General features: G+C 45.5%; 1 protein-coding gene across 3 annotated transcripts in view; it reads left to right on the top strand.

Annotated features, from left to right (window-relative positions):
- LOC132830826 (NGFI-A-binding protein 1-like) overlaps nucleotides 1-24,866 on the top strand; it is a 62,124-nt gene extending 37,258 nt beyond the window's left edge. For 2 of the 3 annotated variants that reach the window (XM_060848698.1, XM_060848699.1), the window contains exons 4-8: nucleotides 8,651-8,771; nucleotides 11,803-11,922; nucleotides 12,650-12,827; nucleotides 21,030-21,245; nucleotides 24,563-24,866. In XM_060848698.1, coding sequence (XP_060704681.1) covers nucleotides 8,651-8,771; nucleotides 11,803-11,922; nucleotides 12,650-12,827; nucleotides 21,030-21,245; nucleotides 24,563-24,618 — 691 coding nt within the window. In that variant the 3' untranslated portion in view covers nucleotides 24,619-24,866. The remainder of the gene's footprint in view (nucleotides 1-8,650; nucleotides 8,772-11,802; nucleotides 11,923-12,649; nucleotides 12,828-21,029; nucleotides 21,246-24,562) is intronic. The other variant, XM_060848701.1, reaches the window with a different exon arrangement.
- Nucleotides 24,867-25,094: the final 228 nt, after the last annotated feature.

The raw sequence follows: 25,094 nt of genomic DNA, 5'->3' as shown, positions 1-25,094 counted from the left end.
TGGTATGCAGGAACATTGCCTGGTTCTGGCCTTGGCAGAATTGGGCACCACGCTTTACAGCATGGAGGGAAGCTGTATGGGCCTTTGAGTCTGTGCTGCTGTCTTTCTGGGATAAGGAAGGACGAATAACACGGGGTAAGATTCCCACTGCTGCTGTGTTGCCGATGTCACAGTGTAATAATCTCAAGGAACCGCCAGACACAAAGGATAGGTTTTCTCACTCCCCGCTGAGCTCCACCCCAGGGGAATGCTGCCTGGAGTGTTGCCTGTGTGCATTGCCCACTCCCATGAGGTTTAGTCTACGAAGATTAGCAGGTCAAAAGTCACAGGCTTCCCACTTGTCCTCCTGTTGGGTATGGAAGCAGATCACTGTGAGCAAGTCCCTTAACCTTGGTGTTCACAGTCACCTAGTTGAAGGCCTGAATGGCCACTGTGTGAAAGCTTGTCCTATCCAGTCATGCTTAATCTAGGGCTGGAGAGGAGAGAAGATGTAAGATTACTGGGGACATGCAGAAATGTAGTGTTGTGGTTAAAATCAGATCAGTCAGAGTCATACAGTGTGGAAACAGACCCTTAGTCCAATTGGTCCATACCAACCATAATCCCAAACTAAACTAGTTCCATTTGCCAATGTTTGCCCTATATCCCTTCAACTACTTACCTAAGGTCATGTTGCGGCTGTACAGGACATTGGTTAGGCCACTGTTGGAATATTGCGTGCAATTCTGGTCTCATTCCTATCGGAAAGATGTTGTGAAACTTGAAAGGGTTCAGGAAATATTTACAAGGATGTTGCAAGGGTTGGAGGATTTGAGCTACAGGGAGAGGCTGAAGAGGCTGGGGCTGTTTTCCCTGGAGTGTCGGTGGCTGAGGGGTGACTTTATAGAGGTTTACAAAATTATGAGGGGCATGGATAGGGTAAATAGGCAAAGTCTTTTCCCTGGGGTTGGGGAGTCCAGAACTAGAGGGCATAGGTTTAGGGTGAGAGAGAAAAAAGTTATAAAAGAGACCTAAGGGGCAACTGTTTCACACAGAGAGTGGTACCTGTATGGAATGAGAGGATGTGGTGGAGGCTGGTACATTTGCAACATTTAAGAGGCATTTGGATGGGCATATGAATAGGAAGGGTTTGGAGGGATATGGGCTGGGTGCTGGCAGGTGGGATGAGATTGGGTTGGGATATCTGGCTGGCATGGACGGGTTGGACCGAAGGGTCTGTTTCCATGCTGTACCTCTCTATGACTCTAAATGTCTTTTGAACATTGTAACTGTACCTGCATCCATCACTTCCTCTGAAAGTTAATTGCTCACACAAACCACTCTTTGTGGAAAATGTTGCTCTCATATCCTTTCTTAATATTTCCCCTCTCACCTTAAAAATATGCCTCCTCGTTTTGAAATCCCCCACCCCGGGGGAAAAATATCTGCCATTCATCTTTTCATAGAATCCCTACTGTATAGAAACAGGCCCAGGAAGTCCACACTGACCCTCCAAGGAGCAAACCACGCTGACCATGTATCCCTAACCAACACATCCCTGAACACTACGGGCAATTTAGCTTGGCCAGTTCACCTAACCTGCACACCTTTGAACTGTGGGAGGAAACCGGAGCACCCTGAGGAAACCCACACCGACATAGGGAGAATGTGCAAACTCCACACAGACAGTTGCCTGAGGCTGGAATCAAACCTGGTGCTGTGAGGCAGCAGTGCTAACCACTGAGCCACCATACCGCCCAACTGTACCCTTCAAGATTTTACTAACCTCTGTAAGGTCACGCTCAATCTCCTATCTTCCGGTGAAAAAAGTCCCAGCCTCCTTATAACTCAAACCCTCCTCCATTCCCAGCAACATCCTGGTAAATCTTTTCTGAACCCTCTGCAGGTTAATGATACCCTTCGTACAACATGGCGACCAGTACTGGACACAGTATTTCAGAAGTAGCCTCACCAAAGTCCTGGATAATCTCAACATGACGTCCCAGTTCGAATGCTCCAAGGTCTGAGCAATGAAGGCATGCGTGCTAAATGCCTGCTTCACCATGCTGTCCAAATATGACGCAAATTTCAAAGAATCATGTACCTGAACCCCTAGGTCCCTCTGGTCTCCGCAACCCAGATAGCTGAACGCTAGAACAGGCTGGAGGGACTGAGTGGCCTATTCTTATTCCACGTTAATGTGAGAGCAATAGGTAGATTATTCCAAACGAAACAGAGTAACTTTGAATCTGCTTCTTTTCTGTTTCGAAGTTGCAGCTCTCTCCTCTCTCTCAACATGCTTTATGAATCCGATTGGTAAGGGAGAAGGAAGGGCTTCAGGAAGCAACTCTGTGACACAGATGGGTGTCCTCGGAGTTTAAACAAGATGGAATCAATGTTCCTTTCTGAAGGAAGAGTCATAGAGATGTACAGCATGGAGACAGACCATTTGGTCCAACTCATCCATGCCGACCAGCTTTCCTAACTTAATCTAGTCCCATTTGTCACGACTTGGCCTATATCCCTCTAAACATTTCAAATTCATATACCCATCGAGGTGCCTTTTAAATGTTGTAATTGTACTAGCCTCCCCCACTCCCTCTGGCAGCTCATTCCGTACATGCACCACCCTTTGCATGAAAAGGTTCCCCCTTAGATCCGTTTTAGATCTTTCCCCTCTGACTCTAAACCCATTCCCTCTAGTTCTGGACTCCCCCATCCCAGGGAAAAGACCTTTCCTATTTACCCTGTCCATGCCCCTCATGATTTTATAAACCTCTATGAGGTCACCCCTCAGCCTCTGACGCTCCAGGGAAAACAGCCCCAGCCTATTCAACCTCTCCCTATAACTCAAATCCTCCAACCCTGGCAACATCTTTGTAAATCGTTTCTGAACCTTTCAGATTTCACAACATCCTTGCAATAGGAATGAGACCAAAATTGCACACAGTATTCCAAAAATGGTCTAACCAATGTCCCGTACAGCCACAATGTTTTAGTGATCCCAGTAGTGTTCGATAAAAGCCAAAGTGCACAAAAGAAATGGTTTTGCATTTATCTGGCTCTTTTCATATCTTCAGAGCAGTGAATTACTGCTGAAGCATTGTCGCTGTTGTTATGGAGACCAATATCGTGTCTAGTTTGCACACAGCAAGGCCACACAGAGGTCACTTTTGTATCCACCAGACCAAGGGAGGCATTGCTTGGATGTAATGGCACCTTGGAATGTCTCATTGATGCCCACTGTCTGATCTTGCCCACGGAGAAGAGGGAGTTGAGTGAGGCATCAAAGAGCTGATGTCTACAGCACAGGGACTTCAGAAGAGATGGGCAAAATGAGGCCAGCGTAAACCATCTGACTTTCTGGATAATGGCCCTCTATGTCAGTCTTGGCACAGTAGCAGCTCCACTCCAGCTGTGCCTTTGAGATGGCGGTTTTGAAAGTGGCAAGGCCACTTCACTACTCAGGATGGTGTCATACGGCAGATCGCACCTCAACTGTATTTGAGTTCAGAGCGTCCATCATTGACTTCTTGTCCAGTCACCAATGTAGGCCCTTGAGCGGCCAACTAATGACAACGGAAAGGCCTGTGGGATTCCGATTTCCTCCAGCTGCCGGTGGGACTGCTCAATCTGCAGGCAGTTCATCAGCTAGAGTCAGGTGATCAAAGACAGAGTGGAGTATGCCCAGAGCCGTCCCCTCCCTTTGCTTCTGAAACCCTTGGTCCCTCTCCCTGTGTTCACTCCCCTGCCCCTCTGCCCAGTTAAACACTTGCCTTAAACCCCTGCCCCATGCTTTCCTCGATCTTGGCTCTCCTCCCACCAATGGACATGACCTGCTTGTTCAGTGCCAAACCTTTGATTGGCGATAGCACTACCTTGACAGGACTGTGGCCTTACGAGTGCCCGATTGGTGCCCGGGCTTTGTCAGTCTTTGCTTGAAAGTGTCTGTAGGGGCTTTTTGCTGCTGATGATGGAAGCCCCTGCTCCCGCCCCCCCCCTCCCCCCCCCCCCCCCCCAACCAATCTTCCTATCCTCCACTTCAATCCCAGCCTCCACTCCCGCACACCAACAATTGCCTCCTCGACAAGATTCTCCCCCAGAAAATCTGAGTGTAGAATCTAGGCTGACCTGACTGGGAGGTTCCTGCGCTGCCTGAGATGTCTCCTTTAGGGTGAGCTGTTAGACTGAGCCCTCAGTCTGTTCTCTTGGGTGGATGTCAAAATCTTACCATTCAGAGAAGTTCTGGGACATGTTGTCCGAGAGCAGACTCATAAAAAGCTCCTTTGATCTGCCCACTCCCCTCCGCCCAAAATCAAGAGCATGGGGCTGAATTGTGACCAAAAACACAACAAAAGATTTTTTCAATTAACTAAAAAGTCAAGAAGATTTATTTAAAGTAGGTTCTTGATTACATTATTGAATTAACTTTATTAGTGCTCCATTATCCTATAGATAGCGGTAAATATAGGGTAAGGGAATGGGTCTGGGTGGGGTTACTCTTCGGAGGGTCAGTGTGGACTTGTTGGGCCTCAGGGCCTATTTCCACACTGTAGGGAATCTATGAGCCACAATATACCCTCATTGCAGTGATAATGGTTCAGCTGTCTTCCTGCAAAATCTCTTTTCATTCTGAGATTCCAGTAATTCCTTAGCTTCATAGGGAGGCATGGTGGCTCAATGGTTAGCACTGCTGCCTCACAGTGCCAGGAACCCTTGTTCAATTCCAGCCTTGGGCAATTGGCTGTGTGGAGTCTACACATTCACCCTGTGTCTGTGCGGGTTTCCTCCCACAATCCAAAGATGTGCAGGTTTGGTGAATTGGCCATGGTAAAATTGCCCATAGTGTTCAGGGATGTATAGGTTAGGTGCATTAGTAGGGTAATGAGGTCTGGGTGAGTCCTTCTTTGGAAGGTCGGGCCGAATGGCCTGTTTCCACACTGAAGGGATTCTATGATTTTTATTTATCCCTTGCTCAACATCACCAGTGAAGCAGATTAACTGATCATTGTCCCTTTGCTGTGTGTGGGATCTTGTTGTGCTTCTCACATTACTACAACAACTGCACTTTAAATTTAAAAAAGTACAGCAGACTTTGTATTAACTGGCCCCAATGGGTGTGCCATGTGATCAAATATTCCTGTTGATCGAGAGGTCCACATAATCACTAAGTAATAGAAAGGTAATACAGTGGGTACACATATCACTATTAGACTTTATTTACAGCATAAGTCACTTAATAATAATGCAACTTTCCCTTAAATTTACCAGCAGAGAGCTTCTCACTTGCACTTTCACTGACTGCTTGGAGGTCGCGATAATAACTGTATATTTGGCAGTTTTGCAGTTGTATCATTTTTGCCGGTTTATCCAGAGTGCCAGTTCATAGGGTGCCAGTTAAAACAAGGTTTGCTGTACTTCACTGGTTTTAAAATCCTGTGGGACATGCTGCAGTTATGAAAGATGTCAGTAAAATGTATATTCTTTCTTTCAAAAGGCTGAATAATGCAGGTACTGGGGGTCTTAAATAAGAGGAGAAAATGCAGTTCAAGCAATTGGAGGGGTGGTCACAAGATGATTTAGTTGGAGGTCACGGGTAATGCTCAGGGAATATGTGTTCACCGTGGTTGGGACAGTTTAACAAACCTGGAATTAAAAGTTTGTCTCAGTGATGGTGGAGTGATTGTCACTTGTCGTCTGGTTCACTAGCGTCCTTTGGGGGAGGAAATCTGCTGTCCTTCCCTAGCAGAGATATTTGTATAAGTTACAACCACAGATGAGGTGCCGGAGGACTGGAGGGTAGCTAATGTGTCTATATTTAAGAAAGGGTGTAACGAGCAGCCTGAGAATGATAGATAAGTGAGTTTGACTTCGATGTAGGTAAATTGTTGGAAGTGATTCTGAAAGAAAGGACCCCCATGCATTTGGAGACACAAGGACTGATTGGGGATATTCAGCATGGTTTCATGCATGGCAAATCATGTCATATTAACTTGATTGAGTTTTTTGAGGCGAGCGTGTCGTGCTGGAAAAGCACAGCAGGTCAGGCAGGGAGAAGGAGAATTGACATTTTGGACATAAGCCTGAGTTCTTTGAGGACATAACCAAAACGATTGAGGGCAGAGCAGTAAACACTGTCTACATGGACTTCAGTAAAGGGTCTGAGTGGGTTACTCTCCGGAGGGTCGGTGCGGACTTGTTGGGCCGAAGGGCCTGTTTCCATACTGTAGGAATTCTAATTCTAAAGCCTTTGACAATGTTTCAGATCACGTGGTATTCAGGGAGAACTTGCCATTTGGATACAAAATTGGCTTGGCAGTAGGCAACAGAGGGTGGTGATGAAGGATTGTTTTTCAGACTGCAGTCTTGTGACCAGAGGTGTCCCATAGAGGTTGGTGCTGGGTCCACTTTTGTTTGTCATTAATATAAATGATTTGGACGAGAATTTAGGCATGGTTAGCATGTTTGCAAATGACACTAAAATTGGTGGTATGGTGGATAGTGAAGAAGGTTATCTTATTCCAATGGGATCTTGATCAATTGAGCCAATAGGAGTGGCATCTGGAATTTAATTTGGATAAATGCGAGGTATTGCATTTAGTAAAACGAATAAGGGCAGGACTTAAACAGTCAATGGTAGGGCCCTCGGTAGTGTTGTAGAACAGGGAGACTTAGGGATTCATGGACATATTTCTTTGAAATTTGTGGCGCATGTAGACAGGGTGGTTAAGAAGGTGTTTAGTACTCTTGGCCTCATTGCTCAGATCATTGAGTACAGCAGGTGGGACACCATGATCAGGTTGTACAGGACATTGGTGAGGCCTTTGCTGGAGTACTGTGTCCAGTTCTGGTTGCCCTATATCTTCATAGGAAGGATATTATTCAACTGGAGAGGGTTCAGAAAAGATCTACCAAGATATTGCTGGGAATGGAGGATTAGAGTTGTTAAAAAAGGCTGGATAGGTTGTGACTTTTTTCCTGGAGTGTCAGAGGTTAGTTAATAAAATGGTTTAAAAAGTCATGAGGAGCATAATTAGGTGAATAGCAAAAGTCTTTTCCCTGGGGTGATATCTAGAGGGAATTTTGAGGTGAGAGGCAAAAGGTTTTAAATGGGGTTTCAGGGTCATTTTTTTTCACACAGGGTGATTCGTGTGTGGAATGAACTGCCAGAGCAAGTAGTAGATGCAGGTACAATTGCGACATTTAAAAGACATTTAGATAGGTACATGATTAGGAAAGCTTTAGAGGAATATGGGCCATGCGCGGGCAAATGGGACTAGGTTAGTTTGGGAAACTTGGTTGGCATGGATGAGTTGACCAAAGGGTCTATTTCTGTGATGTATGGGGCTCTACCCGACCTCTGTGTGACCCCAGTGATGTGGACGACTCTTAACTGTTCCTCTCACATGATCCAGCGGTCACATGATTCAGGAGGCAATTAGGGACGGGCAACAAATGCTGACCTCAGCAGCACCCACCAAATGAATAAATTTTGAAGTAACCTGCAATGAGAGGGGAAGAGTTCATGTTTCAGCTCAGTGGCCTCGCATCAGAATCTCTCCCCCCACAGACGCTGCTGATCTGCTGAGTATTTCCAGCACTGTCTGTTTTTTTTTAATTTCACATTCTTTGTTTCTTTTTTCTTTGCTGTAACATTTTGTCAAAGGGACAGCAGCTCTGGCAAAGCAGCACTCCCTCGACACTGCACTGAATGGCCAAGTCTATGAGTAGGAGAGGGAGACGGACCCATGGTATTCTGACTCGGGGGAGATGACCACACTGAGCCAGGCCAGTCACTGTCTGTGTTCACAAAGGGACGTCCCATTTCTGGCAAATGTCAATCATCAAGAGGGCACCGGCTCGGTGAAACCACTTCCTATAAATTACTCTATCTTAGCTTACTAGAAATGATTAACTGCTATCAGTAAACTAATTGTGTGACTGGAATACTTGATGAGATGGTTTCTGGGATTGCCAAACGTGACGTTTCCATGAAGTAAGGTTGACCACATGGAACAACGAGGGAGAAAAGTCCTCAAAGTTGAGCAAAATTTGTCCTTTCTTTATTGAACTGTTGTTTTTAAAATTATTGGAGCTTAGAAATCACGGCCGTTTGGCTGACAGTCCAATGCCATCCGCTTGTTAATACACTGAAGTTTCCTTTCACTTTCTGATTGGCTGGGAATGTGCGGTTGGCGGACCAAGACTGTGGGGGAGGGATGTATTTGGAGGAGGCGGGAGGTCCTGAGGTGAAAACTCCTGGAAAATATTCTTACACAGTGTTGGCAATCCTGGTGGATCCTGAGCAGGAAACTGTCTAAGCCGTCACCCAGCTGGTCCAGAACATGGACGCTGAAAGGAAAGGGATATTGTCAAAGCTTTCCCTCTTTCGCTGATCAGGACAAACGTAAAAATGCCAAATCTCAAGCAATCACAACAATTTAGAGTTGCAGGAGCAAATAGTTCTGAATCAAGAAAAGGCAGATTTACTGAGAATCAGAACCTCGATGATGCTGTGGTATAAATTGTTGTGATTATTTGTGAAATTTGCCATTCCCGCAAGGGTAAGGTGAAAAGCTTCGTCGACATGTCTCTTTCTTTTCAGTGAAAAGGGTGAGGGTTGTTCAGCTGTTTCCATGGTGATTAGGATAATTTCCAATATTTTGTTTAGATCCAAGTTTGCAGATGCACCGATACCAAAAAGGCCAAGGCTGGATCCCAACGGACAATACCTGCGTGACGAGGTGCACACGCGCACTGTACAAGCGGAACTGATGAAGCTGAAGAGACAGGTGAGGCTCACTGGCTGTTGTGTTCCCAGCAAGTCGCTGGAGTGAGGGGACTATTCATCCTGCAGCAACTGCCCAGTAGTCCCTACTGGAGCATGTTGGGTAGAGGGAGGGTCAGCCTTGACTTTAGTGCCCTCTTGTGCCAGACTGGCATGCACTCAGTTTGTGTAGCTGCATTGCATTTGTGCTTTGAAACAGTCACAACCCACCAACTGGGGAAAGAAAGCTGCAATGGTGTATATTCTGTGGATGTATTCTCATGATACATATCATTGGATCAAAGGTCATGAGGGTAGCTGCTTAGGGCAGAGGGAATGAATTCTTAACAGCTGGAGATATTCCATCTCAAAGACTGGAGCTCACTTCTTAGTTCACACCCCCTACTCCACCCCAGTATGTACAAACCTTCCAAAGCATGTAACTTCCATTTATATTCACAGTTTGATATTTTCCTAGTCAATCTGTTCAGAGATGTCATTACACACCTCTGGAGCGGGTGGGACTTGAAGGAGGAGAAAGTGAGGACTGCAGATGCTGGAGACCAGAGTTGAAAAATGTGGTGCTGGAAAAACACAGCAGGCCAGGCAGCATCCGAGGAGCAGGAGAATCGACGTTTCGGGCATAAGCCCTTCTTCAGGAATTCCTGAAGAACAGCTTATGCCCGAAACGTCGATTCTCCTGCTCCCAGGTGGGACTTGAACCCAGGTCTCCTGGCTCAGAGGCAAGAACATTACCGCTTTGCCACATGGCCCTTAGTTTTCTTCACAGCTAGTGATCTGCCTCTGAAACACAACAGCTGTTTAACAGTCAAATCTGGTGACTGATTTGCCAATGAGCAGGATTCCGTAAACAACTAACTAACCAGTACATCTGCTTCGATGGTGTTTGGTTGGCGATGGTTCATATGAATAGTACACTGTGAGGTATACATCTTCCGTGTACAGTCTCATTTCCCTTAAATCCACAGGGGCCTTGCTGTCATCTTAGTGCTGGCTCATCAGACAATGCAGTACTCCCCAAATCCTTCGGTTCTTATATAGCAACAAGTTTAAATTTTTGTCCTTGGGTGAGCACTTTGTCGACCTGTGGAAATAATCTTTCCCAGTTTGCCTCAAAATCTTAAACATCAGTTTTCAATCTCCAGTTGACTTTCCAGTCAAAATGACCTCTCCTTCTAATTCATGCCTCTCATTTCTGCTATCATCTGAATAATCTCTCCCGTACCCTCTAAGTGGCCTTCATACACCATCCACATCAGGTCCAAAGCAGACCAATCCAGGTTTGGCTTTATATTTTTATATTTTGTGCTCTAGGATCTTAATAATTCTGTTACAGCTACATAATTTGCTCTCTCATATTAAAAAAAACACTTTGTGCTGATTTCCTCTTTCTCTTAATCTGAATTACCGTTCAGCAAGATTTTGCCAATTTAGACAACTCATGGGTCTTGGGCTAAAGTTCTCTGGGCACTTGCAGTCCTCCTGCACCTCACGTGAAACATCAAGGCAGCTAAATGCAACAGTGCCACGATGTCGCAGCCTCAGGCTGACACCTTACCAGGGACTGTCACTAATTGATGATCAGGAGCAGGGAGCTTGGATGACCTCTTCCCCTCCATATCGATCAGTGATGGGGGAGCCATTGTCAAGCCCCTGTTCTGGCTCTGATTGGCTTATGTAGACCTAGGATAGTCTCTGGTATCTCAGTGCCTGCTCAGATATACAGAGGAATAAGAGTAAACCGTTCAACTCCTTGAGCCTGTTTGTCATTTGACACTTCTGTGGTTTATTTGTGACCCAACACCATGTTCCTACCAACTTCACCTCATCCAGGGACAGCCCCCCTATTGTTCCCCCAACCCCATTCACGCCAATTTCTTTTACCTTCTCCCCAGTATCCACAAACAGGACAATCTTAGGATTAGAGGTAGCTAGCTTAAAACAGAGTTGAGAAACTATTTCTCCCAAAGACTTGTGAATCTGTGGAATTTGCTACCTCAAAGTGTGGTGGATGCTGGGACAGTGAGTAAATTTAAGGAGGAGTTAGACAGATTTTTAATTGGGAATGGGATGAAGGGATATGGGGAAAAGGCAAGAAAATGGGGGTGAGGAACACATCAGCCATGATTGAACAGCAGAGCAGACATGATGGGCCGAATGGCCTAATGCTGCTCCTATATCTTATGAACTCATGACAGACCCATTGTTTCTGCCTGTCCCTGTCCCACAGAACTTTAAAAAGAAAACCGCATCCACAGTTATTTTGTATTGCTGTGTACCTGTCTTCGCTCCATATTCCTTAAGGGGATTGATCTTCTAACTTCAGGAGGAAACCGCTTACCCTGGAGGCAGTTCAGAGAAGATTAACTCAGCTGACTCTGGGGAGAAAAGGGTTTGAATTATGAGGAAAGGTTGAGCAGGTTGGGCTTTGCCTATTGAAGGTTAGAGGAATGAGGGATGGTCTTATTGAGAAATATAAAATTCTGAGGGTGCTCAGCTAGTTGGATATGGACTGGATGTTTCCCTTTAAGGAGTGATCTATAACCAGAAGACGTCGTTTTAAAATAAGGCGTCTCCCATTTAAGATGGAGATGAAGAGGAATCTCTTCACTCAGAGGCTCATCAGTGTTTAGAATTCCCCGGGGAGCGCTGGAGGCAGGGTCCTTGCATATACTTGAGGTTGAGTTTAGACAAGTTGTTGATTGACCGTGGAGTCAAGGATTACAGGATTGAGCCATGATCTTATCAATTGGCAGAACAGGCTCAAGGGATTGAGTCCTATTCCTAACGTTCTTATGGATATTGAACCAGTTTCTTTGGGACTTTTTCCAAATGGAATTGGTTGTTTGAGAGGATGGTCTATTGGTGAGGATGCTGATTAATATCTGAGAAAGTTGTTTATGTTATGACATGCCTTCCTTTGTTAACACGTACCGGGGCAGCCACCGCAACGACTGATAGATTGGCAGTACTCTGACAGAGTTCGGCCTACATCCTGCCAAGGGGAGTTCATGTGTTTTGTTTCTCTCTCATAGGAACGATTGCTGGAGATTCAGGCCATACTGGCTGGTATTTACCAGAAACAGGAAACCCTAAAATCCAGGATTATCCAGGAGGAGCTTAGTCACAATGTGGCTGAGGTCCATGAATTACAGGTGACCTTTCATTCTGCAATCTTGCAATGTCAAATACTTCGCTTGTGCCACAGAACCTTATTGGGAGCAGCCTTACATGTACTCTCTTGCGGTGGTTAAAGGACAGGTCTGCAGTTAGATGTGATTCTGTGATTGGGCAGCACTTCTGAGTGCACTAATAGTCACACTGGCAGCCAGTTCAAGATAATTGATTGCACTCATAACATGGCTCATTTACCCACGTTACAAACGGCATATATGCAGGGACTCTGCAACAAAACCAAATATGTTTAAAACTTGCACCATTTTTTGGAAATACCTAGGGACTTAGGGAGCATGTCGCTTTTTCTCTTAGCGAACAAAAGGAGTTGACTTGCCAACCAATCGATGCTGTTTTCTCTGGTAGTATAACTTGTTGTGATCATTTGAAGTTTAGTATTTTTCCCACTGTCCAGAGAAGTGCAAGATGAAACATTTCAACCAAATATCCCTCTTTTTAGAATTATAGGCATGCTTGAAGATTGGCTGCAGTTGTACCCTTCATCGACTGGCCTTGTGGAGAGTAGGTGACAGCAACAAGCTGTTTGTACCTATAATAATTCCCAATGACGATGCTGCGCCTATACTCTGCAATTCAGTCTCATTTCTGCATGTTTATTTCCTCTGGCCTTTAGCCTGATTAGTTTTGTTTTTCCTCACCCCTGTGTGTGTGTGTCTCTCTCTCTCTCTCTCCTTTGGAACCTCGCAGCTAGAACTGGAGAAGGTCACCACAGAACAGCTCTCGCTGATGCAGGAACAAAACGACCTCATCAAGAAGCAGAAACGTAGCGATAAATATTTCTCGGCCAAGGCTCGTAGCCTGTCCCTGCTGGGGATGCAGCCTGTGGAAGAGGAGGATGGCGGGATGTCAGAAGGAAGTGGCGATGGTAAGTTTTCCTTCCTCTATACTGCCCTGCGGACACTGCAGCAGAATATTCCTGCAGAAGCCGCCTTTGAGCTGGGAGGGCTCTGCCACAGTTTAACAAGAAACAGGTTCATGGCCTGCATTGTGTCACCCAGAGCCAGCTGTTTGATAAGGTGGCACCCTCGCTTATGTGAAGCCTTTCAGAGTCTGCTGGGTGTATCCGGTGGTGTAATCCGCCGCCAAATTGTGCAAAGCAGGATCCCAGAGGCAGCAATTATCTGAGTGACTTGATAATCTGTTTTGTTAATTATGCTAATTGAAAGACCAGCTTTGGCCAGAAGAACTCTCTGGTTTCTCTTTGAAAAATGCAGTGGAATAACTTATTGGAATCATACCAAAATGACCTACTTGAGTTATAACTTTGGTTTAGACCATAAGATATCAGAGCAGATGAGGCCATTTGGCCCATTAAGTCTGCTCCGCCATTCGATCATAGCTGATATGTTTCTCAACCCCATTCTCCTACCTTCTCCTTGCAACCCTTTATTCCCTTATTAATCAAGAACCTACCTATCTCTCGCTCTTAAAGACACACAATGACTTGGCCTCAATAACTGACTGTGGCCATGAGTTTCACAGATTCCCCACCCTCTGGCTGAAGAAATTCCTCTTCCTCTCAGTTCTAAAGGGTTATCCCTTCACTCTGAGGCTGGACCCTCGGGTCCTAGTCTCTCCTACTGGTGGAAACATCTTCTCCACAGCCATTCTATCCAGGTCTCTCAGTGTTCTGTAATTTTCAATCAGATCCCACTCATCCTTCTAAACTCCGTCAAGTACACACCAAGAGTCCTTAACCGCTCCTTATATGACAAGCCCTTCATTCCCAGGATCGTTCTTGTAAACCTCCTTTGGAACCCCTCCAGTGCCAGCACATCCTTCCATAGATACAAGAACTGCTCACAACATTTTGAAGGCGGTCTAACCACAGCATTGTACAGCCTCAGCAGTAAATCACTGCTATTGCATTCTAGCCCTCGTGAAAAAAATGCTAACATTGAATTTGCCTTCCTAACTGCCAAGTGAAACTGCATGTTAACCTTAAGAAAATCCTGAACTAGAACTCCCAAATACCTCTGTGCTTCAGATTCCTGAAGCTTTTCCCCATTTCAAAAATATCTACACCTGTATTCTTCCTACCTCACAATTTCCCACTTTCCCACATTGTATTCCATCTGCCACTTCTTTGCCCACTCTCCTAGCCTGTCCAAGTCCTTCTGCAGCCTCCCCACCTCCTCACACTACCTGTCCATCCACCTATCTTTATGTCATCTGCAATTTTAGCAATAATGCCCTCAGTTCCTTCATCCAGACTATTAATGTGTAAACGAATAGTTGTGGTCCCAACATGGACCCCTGCAGTCTCCAGCTGAAAAAGACCCCTTTAACCCCACTCGCTGCCTTCTGCCAATCCCCAATCCATGCCAGTATCCTGCCCCTAACACCATGGGACTTATCTTGTGTAGCAGCCTCCTGTGCGGCATTTGTTAAAGGACTTCTAGAAATCCAAAATGATCACATCCACTCCCGTCCTTTGTCTTATTTGCTCATTGCCTCCTCAAAGAGTTCGAACACATTTGTCAGGCATGACCTCCCCTTGATGAAGCTGTTCTGACTCAGCCCTATTTTACCATGCACTTCCAAGTACTCCGTAATCTCATCCTTAATAATGGACTCTAAAGTCTTACCAACAACTGATTAGATTACTTACAGTGTGGAAACAGGCCCTTCGGCCCAACAAGTCCACACCGAACCGTCGAACCGCAACCCACCCATACCCCTTACCTAACACTACGGGCAATTTAGCATGGCCAATTCACCTGACCCGCACATCTTTGGACTGTGGGAGGAAACCGGAGCACCCGGAGGAAACCCACGCAGACACAGGGAGAACGTGCAAACTCCCCACAGTCAGTCGCCTGAGGCGGGAATTGAACCCAGGTCCCTGGCGCTGTGAGGCAGCAGTGCTAACCACTGTGCCACCGTGCCGCCCCTGAGGTCAGGCTAATAGGGCTATAACTTCCCACCTTCTCCTTCCCTCCTTTCTTAAATAGGGATGTTATATTAGCCATTTTCCAGTCCGCTGGTACCCACCCTGACTCCAGTGATTCCTGAAACACAACCACTAATGTGTGTACAATCTCCTCAGCTTTCTCCTCCCGAACTCTAAGGTTTGGCTGATTTTCCATCTTCAAACCTTGCAGCTTCTCTCGCACCTTCTCGTCTGTGACAGCCACTGCACTCATCTTTGCCCCCTGACTCTCTTGCTATGGTTTATTGTCAGCACTGAGAGGCAGCAGCTCTGATGTTGCAGCCTTCCTTCAGTACTGCATTGCTACAGTAGACTATGCGTTTGAAATGAAGCTTGAATTAAACATTAATGAGGAGAAAGTGAGGACTGCAGATACTTGAGATTAGAGTTGAGAGTGTGGTGCTAGAAAAGCAAAGCTGGTCAGGCAGCATCCGAGGAGCAGGAGAATCGATGTTTTGGGCATAAGCCCCGCATCAGGAATGAGCTGCCTGACCAGCTATGCTTTTCCAGCACCAGTCTTAAACATTAATGAGTCAGTTCCTAGACCGGGGGAGGTGGTATTGAGGTAAGCTCTGCACATTACTCTGGTGTGGAGTGAGGGTGTTGCTGTGAAAGCTAAATGACAACGGAACCTTGTGATAGTGGAAGCTGATAGTTTAATAAAACAGTGAGGAAAATAGAATCTTTATTATGTAAGAAAATTGGCTTTGTATTTGGTTTACTCGGATCAAAAAGCATGTGAATTGTCTTAGTTGGAATGGGGGGGTACCGAGATTGGATTAATCCAGTTGTCAATGTTTCAGAAATGAAGTCACATGGACCCCACACTTCAGACAGTGAGGAGGGAAGTGAGAAAACTGAGGACTGCACCCTTGTACCTGGCATTCTGCCACCTGGTGGTGAGGAGGTCCTGCATCCTCCCAATTCTACCAACACTGATTTCTAGTGTTTACATTCACAGGCAAAGTTCTCAAACATCCTGCCTTCCAGCTGCTCAATAATTGGACCCACTGCTCTCTCTCTCTATCTCTCTCTCTCTCTCTCTATCCCTCTCCCCCTCTCTGTCCGCAACTGGGTGCTGTATGTCGTGGCTCCCCCCTCACACCTTCATGATTTGATTGACAGGAGGTGTACAACAATAAGTTGCATCTATGTAATGCCTTTGACAGAGTAAAATGCTGCAAGATGCCTCACAGGTATGTTAGCAAAGCAAACCTGCCAACTTGGCACGATTCTGCTAGTTTTTAATCTTTCCCAGAAGCTCACCCTCAGTCAACTGATATTTGTGATGATGGATATCCTCTCTAATAATTAGTGTTTAGAAAGGGGTGTTATCTTTGGGCCCCTGCCCCTTTTGTATTCTGTTTTCAAGTAGCACTGTTTTGAAAGTTTGATGGAGTTTGGCTAATCCAAAGATGCCTTTGTAGTTTGACTAACCGGTGAGTAATCAATCCAAGTGTTTTATTTTGCCATTCCTGATGCCCGTTGGCATAGAATAATCCAGGTTAGTTCCCCCAGATTCTTAATGGGCATAAAATTGCCACAGAGGCAGCCTCCAGGTGCTCAATGGTTGGCGAATCTGTGCCTGGGAGTGTGCATTGTTATAGAAAGGATATTATTAAATTGGAGATAAGATTGACCAGGATGTTGATTGGAATGGAGGGTTTGAGTTATACCTGGATAGACTGGGACTTTTCACTGGAGCATAGGAGGTTGAGGGGTGACCTTGTAGAGGTTTATAAAGTCATGAGCAGCACAGGTAAGGTGGATAGCAAAGATATTTTGCGTAGGATGAGTGAGTTCAAAACTAGGGGCACATTTTTAAGGTGAGAGGAGAAAGATTTAAAAGGGACTTGAGGGGACAACGTTTTCACCCGGAGGGTGGTTCGTTTGTGGAATGAACTTCCAGAGGAAGTGGTGGGTGCAGATACAGTTACAACATTTAAAAGTCATTTGGATAAGCTCAAGAATAGGAAAGGTTTAGAGAGAAAGGGCCAAAAGCAGGAAAATGGGACTTGTTTACTTTGGGAAACTTGGTTGGCATGGATGAGTTGGACCAAAGGGTCTGTTTCCACACTGTGTGACTCCATCAAATTAACCCCCGTGAGTGTTGGAGCTCAGCATTTGGACAAAACTCTGCTAGGCCAACCAAGTCTCCCAAACGAAACCAGTTCCACTTTCCTGCGTTTGGCCCATATCTCTCTAAACCTTTCCTATTTGAGTTCACACACTTGCAACCTCATCTCCTTTTAGGAAAAACGATGTGCTTGGATGAGCGAGTGTTGCTGGAGTTTGCAATGAACAGCGTTTGGGGCTCTCTGCACTTATGCACTCAATAACACACGATGTTAGCTTTCAGGTGAATGGCTGGAAATTAGGGAGCTCACTCACTGGCCAGAGTCTGTCCCACTATTGACCTCAGTGGCTTTTGCCCCTCCTTCATCTCTACATGATCGCTATGATTTGCTACTTGTTAGTCAAGGTCAGGTTGTGTGCGATGAAAAGTTTAATAAGTGCTGAGCAACCTGTCAATCCCTTCCACCTACGTGGCCGCTGATTGGATGATCATTAGTGGAGGTGATTGAGGGTTACTCTTTTGGAGAAGGATAATCATACAGGCACTCAAGTGGCCAACAATGGGTATTCTCTGCGATGGAGGACCGTGGGGGTTGAAATTGCAGCCCACGAGAGCTCCCAGCAGTCAGGAGCTGAAAGCCATACTGCTAATGGGTTCTGTGTCTGTCCACCCAGCATCCACACAGGACCGAGAGTCACTGCTCGATCCCAGGCCTGAGCTGAGTGATGATGTCAGGTTGGAGGTGCTCCTGAGTTGGAGTCTCAGAAACAAGCGCATGGGTTGCCTCTCGGTGACACCCTTCCCAGCACTGCATTGCCATGATCTAGTGGTAAGTGCCTTTGAACAACAGCCCCCTTCCCAGGGTCAAAATTCTGGAACTTGCTCTCTTGCAGCATTGTGGGTCTAAATACACCTAACAGACTGCAGCAGTTCAGGAAGGGGACACATCCCCACCTTCTCAAGGGCAGCTAGGGACTGGCAGTGAAAGCTGGCCCAGCCAATAACACCATCATCCTTGTTTTTATTCACTCATTTATTGTTCACCCCTAGTTGCCCTTTGAAAAGATTGTGGTGATCTGCCTAGTTCTTGAACTAATACAGTCCATGTGCTAAGGGTTGACCAACAATGCCCTTAGGGAGGAAATTCCAGGAATTTGACCTAGCGACAGTGAAGGAATGGTGATACAATTCCAAGTTAGGATGGTGATTGGCTTGGAGGGGAGCTTGAAGGTGGTGGTGTTTCCATGTATCTGCTGCCTTTGTACTTCTAGATGGAAGTGGTCATGGGTTTGGAAGGTGCTGTCTGAGAATCCTTTGGTGAATTTCTGCAGTGTATCTTGGAGATGGTACACAGCGCTGCTACTGACTGTCAGCAGTGGTGGAGGGAGTGGATGTTTGTGGATGTGGTGCCAATCATGTAGGCTGCTTTGTCTTGAGTCAAGCTTCTTGAGTGTTGTTGAAGTTGCACCCATCCAGACAAGTAGGGAGTGTTCCCTCACGCTCTTGACTTGTCCTCTGGACAAATAAAAGAAAAGGAACCCACCAGCTATCCTTCGTGGGTGTGCTTGTTGTGCTCACAGTGTGGCTGTCCGCCCACTGGGTTACACCAGTGAGAAGATGTGGGCCACTAGATTTGATCAGGCAGAGGTGTGAAGGTGGTGAGGTGCCCACCCACCATCTCTCTCAGTAAATACCCCACCCACCCCAAAACTCTACAAAGGAAGGGCCTCAAATTCCTCCCACTGTACTCTTGCCTCACCTACTGGTTTTGCTGAGAACTGACAAATCCTGTCTGGCTGAATGAGGGCAAAAGGTCAGTGAGGGACAGATTGAATCTCATTTAGCTTTCCTTCTTGTTCTTCTGCCAATTACAGTTAAATCAGCTGGCAATCTTCTGGTCCCCTCTGGCAGGACCTTATACTTCGACATGACTTGGAGTTGCCGGTGTTGGGACTGGAGTGTACAAAGTTAACAATCACACAACACCAGGTTATAGTTCATCAACCACCTGATGAAGGAGCAGTCCTCCAAAAGCTAGTGCTTCCAAATAAACCTGTTGGATTATAACCTGGTGTTGTGTGATTTCTAACCTTATACTTAGAGCCTGGGATACCTTTGCCTCCAGTAGAATTGCGGGATTTTGTAGAGAGTGTGAGAAATCCAGGGAGAATGCAGGGTCTGGTTGTTTTAAGGCCAAGATATGGTATCAGAAGGACAAGGAGCCACAGGGATATGAGATCTTAAATGTCTATTAAATAAGAATCTTGTCTGAATTGATGTCATCTTGTGGGAAAATAAATGGTTCCCCTCAAAGGGCTACATACTGTAAATTATATATTACAGAAGAGGCCTTTTCACCCACCGAGTCTACACTGTCAAAGTTATTAAATCTACCATAGTCCCATCTTCCAGCACAAGGCCTACAGTCATGAATGTCAGGATACTTCAAGTGATCTCCAAGTTCTTTTTAAAGGTTGTGAGGTTTCCTGCCTCGACCACCCTCCCAGCCGCTGCTTTCCAGACCCTGACCGCCCTTTCGGTGCCAATGTTCCTCTTCAATTCCCTGTAAACCTTCTGCCTTTCACCTTAAAATCATGCTCCCTTGTTATTCACCTTTTCACGAAGGGGAACTGCTGTTCTCTGTTCCCTCTGTCCATGCCCCTCTTAATCTTAACCACCTCAGTCTGGTCTCCCCTCAACCTTCTCTGCTCCAAAAGAAGCAACCAGAGCTTATTCCAGACTCTTTGTATCTAAGATGCTCCATCCCAGACAACATCCTGGTGAATACTCTCTGCACCCGCTTCAGTGCAATCCTATAATGTGGTAAACAGAACTGCACACACTACTCCAGCTATCGCTGAAACCAGAGGTCTGCAGAGTTCGATCTTCGGTGATTTCAGTGTAATTCAGAGTAAAAGCGATAGTGTGGGTTCGATCCCCACTCTGGCTGAGGTAGATTTGTTACTTGCCTCATCAACCTGCCCCTGACGTTGGAAGGGAACAGCAAACCAGCATTGACAACAATTACCGAGAGACACAATTTGAAATGAAGTATCCTGTTTGCCTTCATTGCTCGATCCCTTGAGTATAGGAGTTGGGAAGTCATGCTGAGATTGTCTAGGACATCAGTGAGGTCTCATCTGGAATACGGTATGCATTCACCTAGAGTAGGACAATAAACTTTATTGTCAAGTTTATAAAATAATGAATGGTATAGATAAAGTAAATGGCAGTTATTTTTTCCCTAGAATTGGGCATTTCAAAACTAGGGGTCACCTTTTTTTCAGGTGAGAGGAGAGAGATTTAACAAAGACGTGAGGGGCAAATATCTCTCCAAACCTAACCTATTAATGTAATTATCCAAATGTTTTTTAAATGTTGTAATTGTACTCGCACCCACAACCTCCTCAGGAAGTTCATTCCACACACGAACCACCCTCTGTGTAAAAGATTTGCCCCTCACGTCTTTGTTAAATCTCTCTCCTCTCACCTGAAAAAAATGTCTTGAAATGCCCAATTCTAGGGAAAAGATAACTGCCATTTACTTTATCTATACCATTCATTATTTTATAAACTTGTATCAGGTCACCACTCAACATCTCACCACTCAAGGTACGCCTTGTAGAATTCCAGGGAAAGTGTGGGGAGAGAGAGCGGGAGGGTCGGAGGTCAGTCATTTGGAGATGGTGCCTGGGCTCCCATTGATGTCCAGGACTGTCCTCAGCAGCATTTCAGTAAGCCGAGTTTGTTTTTAATCACTGTAAGGTAAAGATGCAATCGGTGTTGGAAACACCTCTTTGATGTAATGTTTCTATCGGGACCTTGAGATCTCCTTCGGATAATCTGAAATTCGGATAATTGATATTTGGATAATCGAGGTTCCTCTGTATATACAGCCCTCCAACTCTCATTCATTGTTGTGTGTCATGTGAGCGGCAAACCATTATTAAGAGAAAGGTTGGTGTTGTAGGAAAGCCACATGGTGTCTGTTTCACACATTGAGTATGAATGCATAATCCTGCTGTTGTCATTTTCCTAAAGTTGTCCTTCTGATACAGATGCGTCTGAGGATATGACTTCAAACTCCAGTCTCGCGCCATCTCCGTGCCCCTCCGACATTCCCAGTACGTTCAGACCCTGCCAGAGCAAAACGAAGCAGATGATTCAGTTGGCACTGATTGATGAGGGGCTCCGGGTGGCACAGCAACATGCCTCGCCCAGTACTGAGGAGGGAGAGAGGATCAGCCCCAGAATCAAACAGGAGGCTTTTTCTGGTAAATATTCTATACATCAGAGGTTTATACACTGTAAATCTTACAGAGATGAGGAGGAATCTCTTCTCTCAAAAGATAGTGAATTCTTTACCCCAGAGACCTGCCAAGGCTTGGTCATCAAGTTCATTCAAGACTGAGGTGGACAGACTTTTAATCAGTAAAGGAATCATGGTTTATGGGGAAAAGGCAGGAGAGTGGTGTTGAGGATGAACAGATCAGCCATGATCTCACTGAATGGTGCAGCAGAATTGACAGGATGAATGGCCTACTTCCACGTCCTATGCTGAAAAGAGACAAGCTGCTGAAGCCTCGTATCTTTCTCTCATCAGCGGAGCTGCAAGAATGCCAGATTTCAAAGGGAGTAACCCTTTATACCGTACGAGAGAAAGATGCTGATTGTTTGGTGAACAGACACTGACTCGTCAAGGCCTTTTACTGGACCAGTAGTTTCCTGGTGCATTTCCTGTGGAATGCTTTGACTAATCGATTGCCAATCAGTCAGCATCCGTTTCTCATGTAGTATAAAGTATTGTTGCCTTTGAAATTCGGTATGCGTTCATCTAGAGTAGGACAATAAACTTCAACAACATATCTCACCCAGGAGTGTTTGTCTGTATCATTTCCTCATTCTGAGCTAATGGACTAGAATGAGGTGTCGGAAGTATTGGATGAATAGTGTTTAAGATAATGATGTTTCCTCTTGGGAGCCAGATATTTCTTTGTCAAAGTTAAAATGTCTTCCTCTCCTGAGGCTGTTCTTTGATCCTGGGATGTGATTCTGTTTACTAGCAGCCCTGCAGTTGTCAGCTAAACACTTGGGAATCTGGGATAAAGCATTGGTTGTTCACCAAGCCCACACTCCCCCCCCCCCCCCCCCCCCCCCCCCCCCCCCCCCCCACATCATTTATCCATGGGCTATTTCCAATGGAAATCATTGGATAGAGATTGACAGTGAGAATCCTGAGAGCTTCCCCCAACTCCCTCCATCGCCCCCATCTACCCCTATTTACAATTTCAGTCCAGGTGATGAGAGCCCAGAACCCAATTAAATTGAGCACCTCTATAGGGAGAGGCTGAATAGGCTGGGGTGATTTTTGCCTGGAGCGTCAGAGGCTGAGGGGTCACCTTACAGAGGTTTATAAAATCACAAGGGGCATGGATAGGGTTTGTCCTTTTCACAGGGTTGAGATGTCCAAAACTAAAGGACATTGGGTTTAGAGTGAGAGGGGAAAGATTTAAAAGGGGTAACTTTTTCACACAGAGAGTGTTGTGTGTATGGAATGAGCTGCGAGAGGAAGTGGGGGAGGCTGGTACAACTACAGCATTTAAAAGGCATCTGGATGGGTATTTGAATTGGAAGGGTTTAGAGGGATATGGGCCAAGTGCTGGCAAATGGGACTATATTAGGTTAGGATATCTGGTCGGCATGGATGGGTTGGACTGAAGGGTCTGTTTCTGTGCTGTACATCTCTATGACCTCCCAGTCAGTATTCCAAATCAGATTGTGCCTTTACCCAACTGGAGAGTTGCAGAAAAATGCATTAATTTTCTTGTGATGAGGTGCATCATATCCAGATCAGTCATGTACCCTCATAACCGAAATGAGTAAAGATTCACTCTGTTTTTGATCACAGGAGAGCTGAGAATTAGGAGTAAAGACCTATTGAAATGCTGTGTGTGGAAAGTTAGGAGGACTAATAGTGACCAACAGCCCAAAAAAGCTCAGCTCAAAGCCCAAAAGAACAATCCTTCACACAGATACCCTATTTAAACTGTGGTTTAGGTTTAACTTTCAACCGTCGCATTGGGTAAGCCATTTAGGATTGTATTTAAGAGAAATTGCCTCACCCGCGGGCTAAAGGAATCCACGGGTATGGGAAGAATATGGGAACGGGGTTCTGAGTTGGATGATCAGTCTGTTGGATGATAGAGAAGGCTCGAAGGGCTGAATGGCCTACACAACCTCCTATTTGCCATGTTTCTAAAGCTACAAGTTTGAGTCTGAGTGCCACCTTTGAGCTGAGCCAGGCTGGTGCTGAAGAAATTTTATTTTCAGCTCAAAAAGCCAGAGATTATTCCTGATGGTACTGATCGGTGCCAAGATCCTCTTGTGGCAGCCCAGTTAATTGGTTGGTGGGTGTGGCTGCCGTAAGTTGTGGGCGGCACGGTGGCAAGTGGGCGGCACGGTGGCACAGTGGTTAGCACTGCTGCCTCACAGCGCGAGAGACCCATGTTCATTTCCCGCCTCAGGCGACTGACTGTGTGGAGTTTGCACGTTCTCCCCGTGACTGCGTGGGTTTCCTCCAGGTGCTCCGGTTTCCTCCCACAATCCAAAGATGTGCGGGTCAGGTGAATTGGCCAAGCTAAATTGCCCGTGGTTTAGGTAAGGGGTAAATGTAGGGGTATGGGTGGGTTGCGCTTCGGCGGGTCGGTGTGGACTTGTTGGGCCGAAGGGCCTGTTTCCACACTGTAAGTAATCTAATCTAATCTAAGTTCTGTCTCTGTGACCTGCTTCCTCGAGAATGTGCCACCACTTGACCATCTTCATCTACCCAGTGACTCCACAAAGGAAGCAAGGGTGATGGGGAAACTTACTGCTGTCCATTACGTGTTCCCATCGGGTTGGAACATTTGTCCCAGTCAGCCATGACTGAGATCAGGAATTTGAGCATCAGTACTCCAGAGTGAACTTTCCATGTGGATTATGAGTTAAAATCCACTATTTCAACATGGCTGATCTGTTTCACAACCCCAATCTCCTGCTTTCTCCCTAACTTGCATTCCCCTGACAACTTAAACACAATGAAAGAAAATCTGGGGAACTGGATTCCAGGGGCAAAGATATAAATGAAGGTTCGATGTGTCCTTTTGAGATGAGAAAGACTGGGAGAGGTTTAGGAAGAAAATACCACAGTCCAAGGCCAGACACTCCTTAACTAATATAACCAATGAACCATGGAACAGTGTCAGAAGACAGGGCGTTGGATGCTGTGGTGTAGAGGGAGAGGATGGGGCAGTGGTTAAAGGTATAGATTGAGGTAATAAAGGACATCACAAAGCTGTACAGAGTGGTAATGTCACGTAATGTAGAAAAGCAGAGATATGAATAAATGAATGAATTAGCTTTAGTGTCATGGAGAAGTGGGGAGGGTGAATATTCTGATGTTTTTGCTTTGTGGATCAGAGTGTATTTATTACAGAACTTTCAAGTCTGTGATGTGGTAGCGTTTATGTGATCAGGGAAATGAATGAACTTCAGTGACCCATACCTTTTTTTTTGAAATGCCTTGATTATGTTTCTTTCTGTCTTGCTGCAGAAGATGAAGAGAATTACAAGGAAGATTCTGATGTTACATCAAATCGCAACTCATGAACTTTCATTTAGTGACTAGACATTTTTAAAGGCGTAATGGATTAGGTTTCTTTTTTAATTCATTCAGGTACAAAAGTATTTATTCATTTTTTTTCTAATTAATAAACGTCTTTTTTTATTGTGTAACTTTGAGTGTCTTTTTGGAGTATTTTGAAATTATTTCTGTATATACGTTTGCTAAATCAGCAACCAAACAGTTAGAAACAGTTCCTTTTTTTTAATTACAGATTCAGGAATTACAGTATTGTTTTTGCGTTTTTTTTAGTTTCTGTCACTGTAAGTCTATGTCATTCTGCAAATGTCTGGTTTCAGACAGCAATAACACAATAAATATTTACTGCTTTGTGAAAATTTGCTTCTTGTTATCATTCTCTGCGGTCCTTCCTGGGGCCAACCTCTGTCAACTTACTCATTGGAGATGGGCAGTTTCGACTCCTGCGAGTTTCCCTCCAGATTTCCACTCTGTTTGGAACGTG

This window comes from Hemiscyllium ocellatum, chromosome 32, assembly GCF_020745735.1.
Source record: "Hemiscyllium ocellatum isolate sHemOce1 chromosome 32, sHemOce1.pat.X.cur, whole genome shotgun sequence".
Lineage (NCBI taxonomy): Eukaryota > Metazoa > Chordata > Chondrichthyes > Orectolobiformes > Hemiscylliidae > Hemiscyllium > Hemiscyllium ocellatum.
This window is presented reverse-complemented; position numbering and strand designations above follow the sequence as displayed.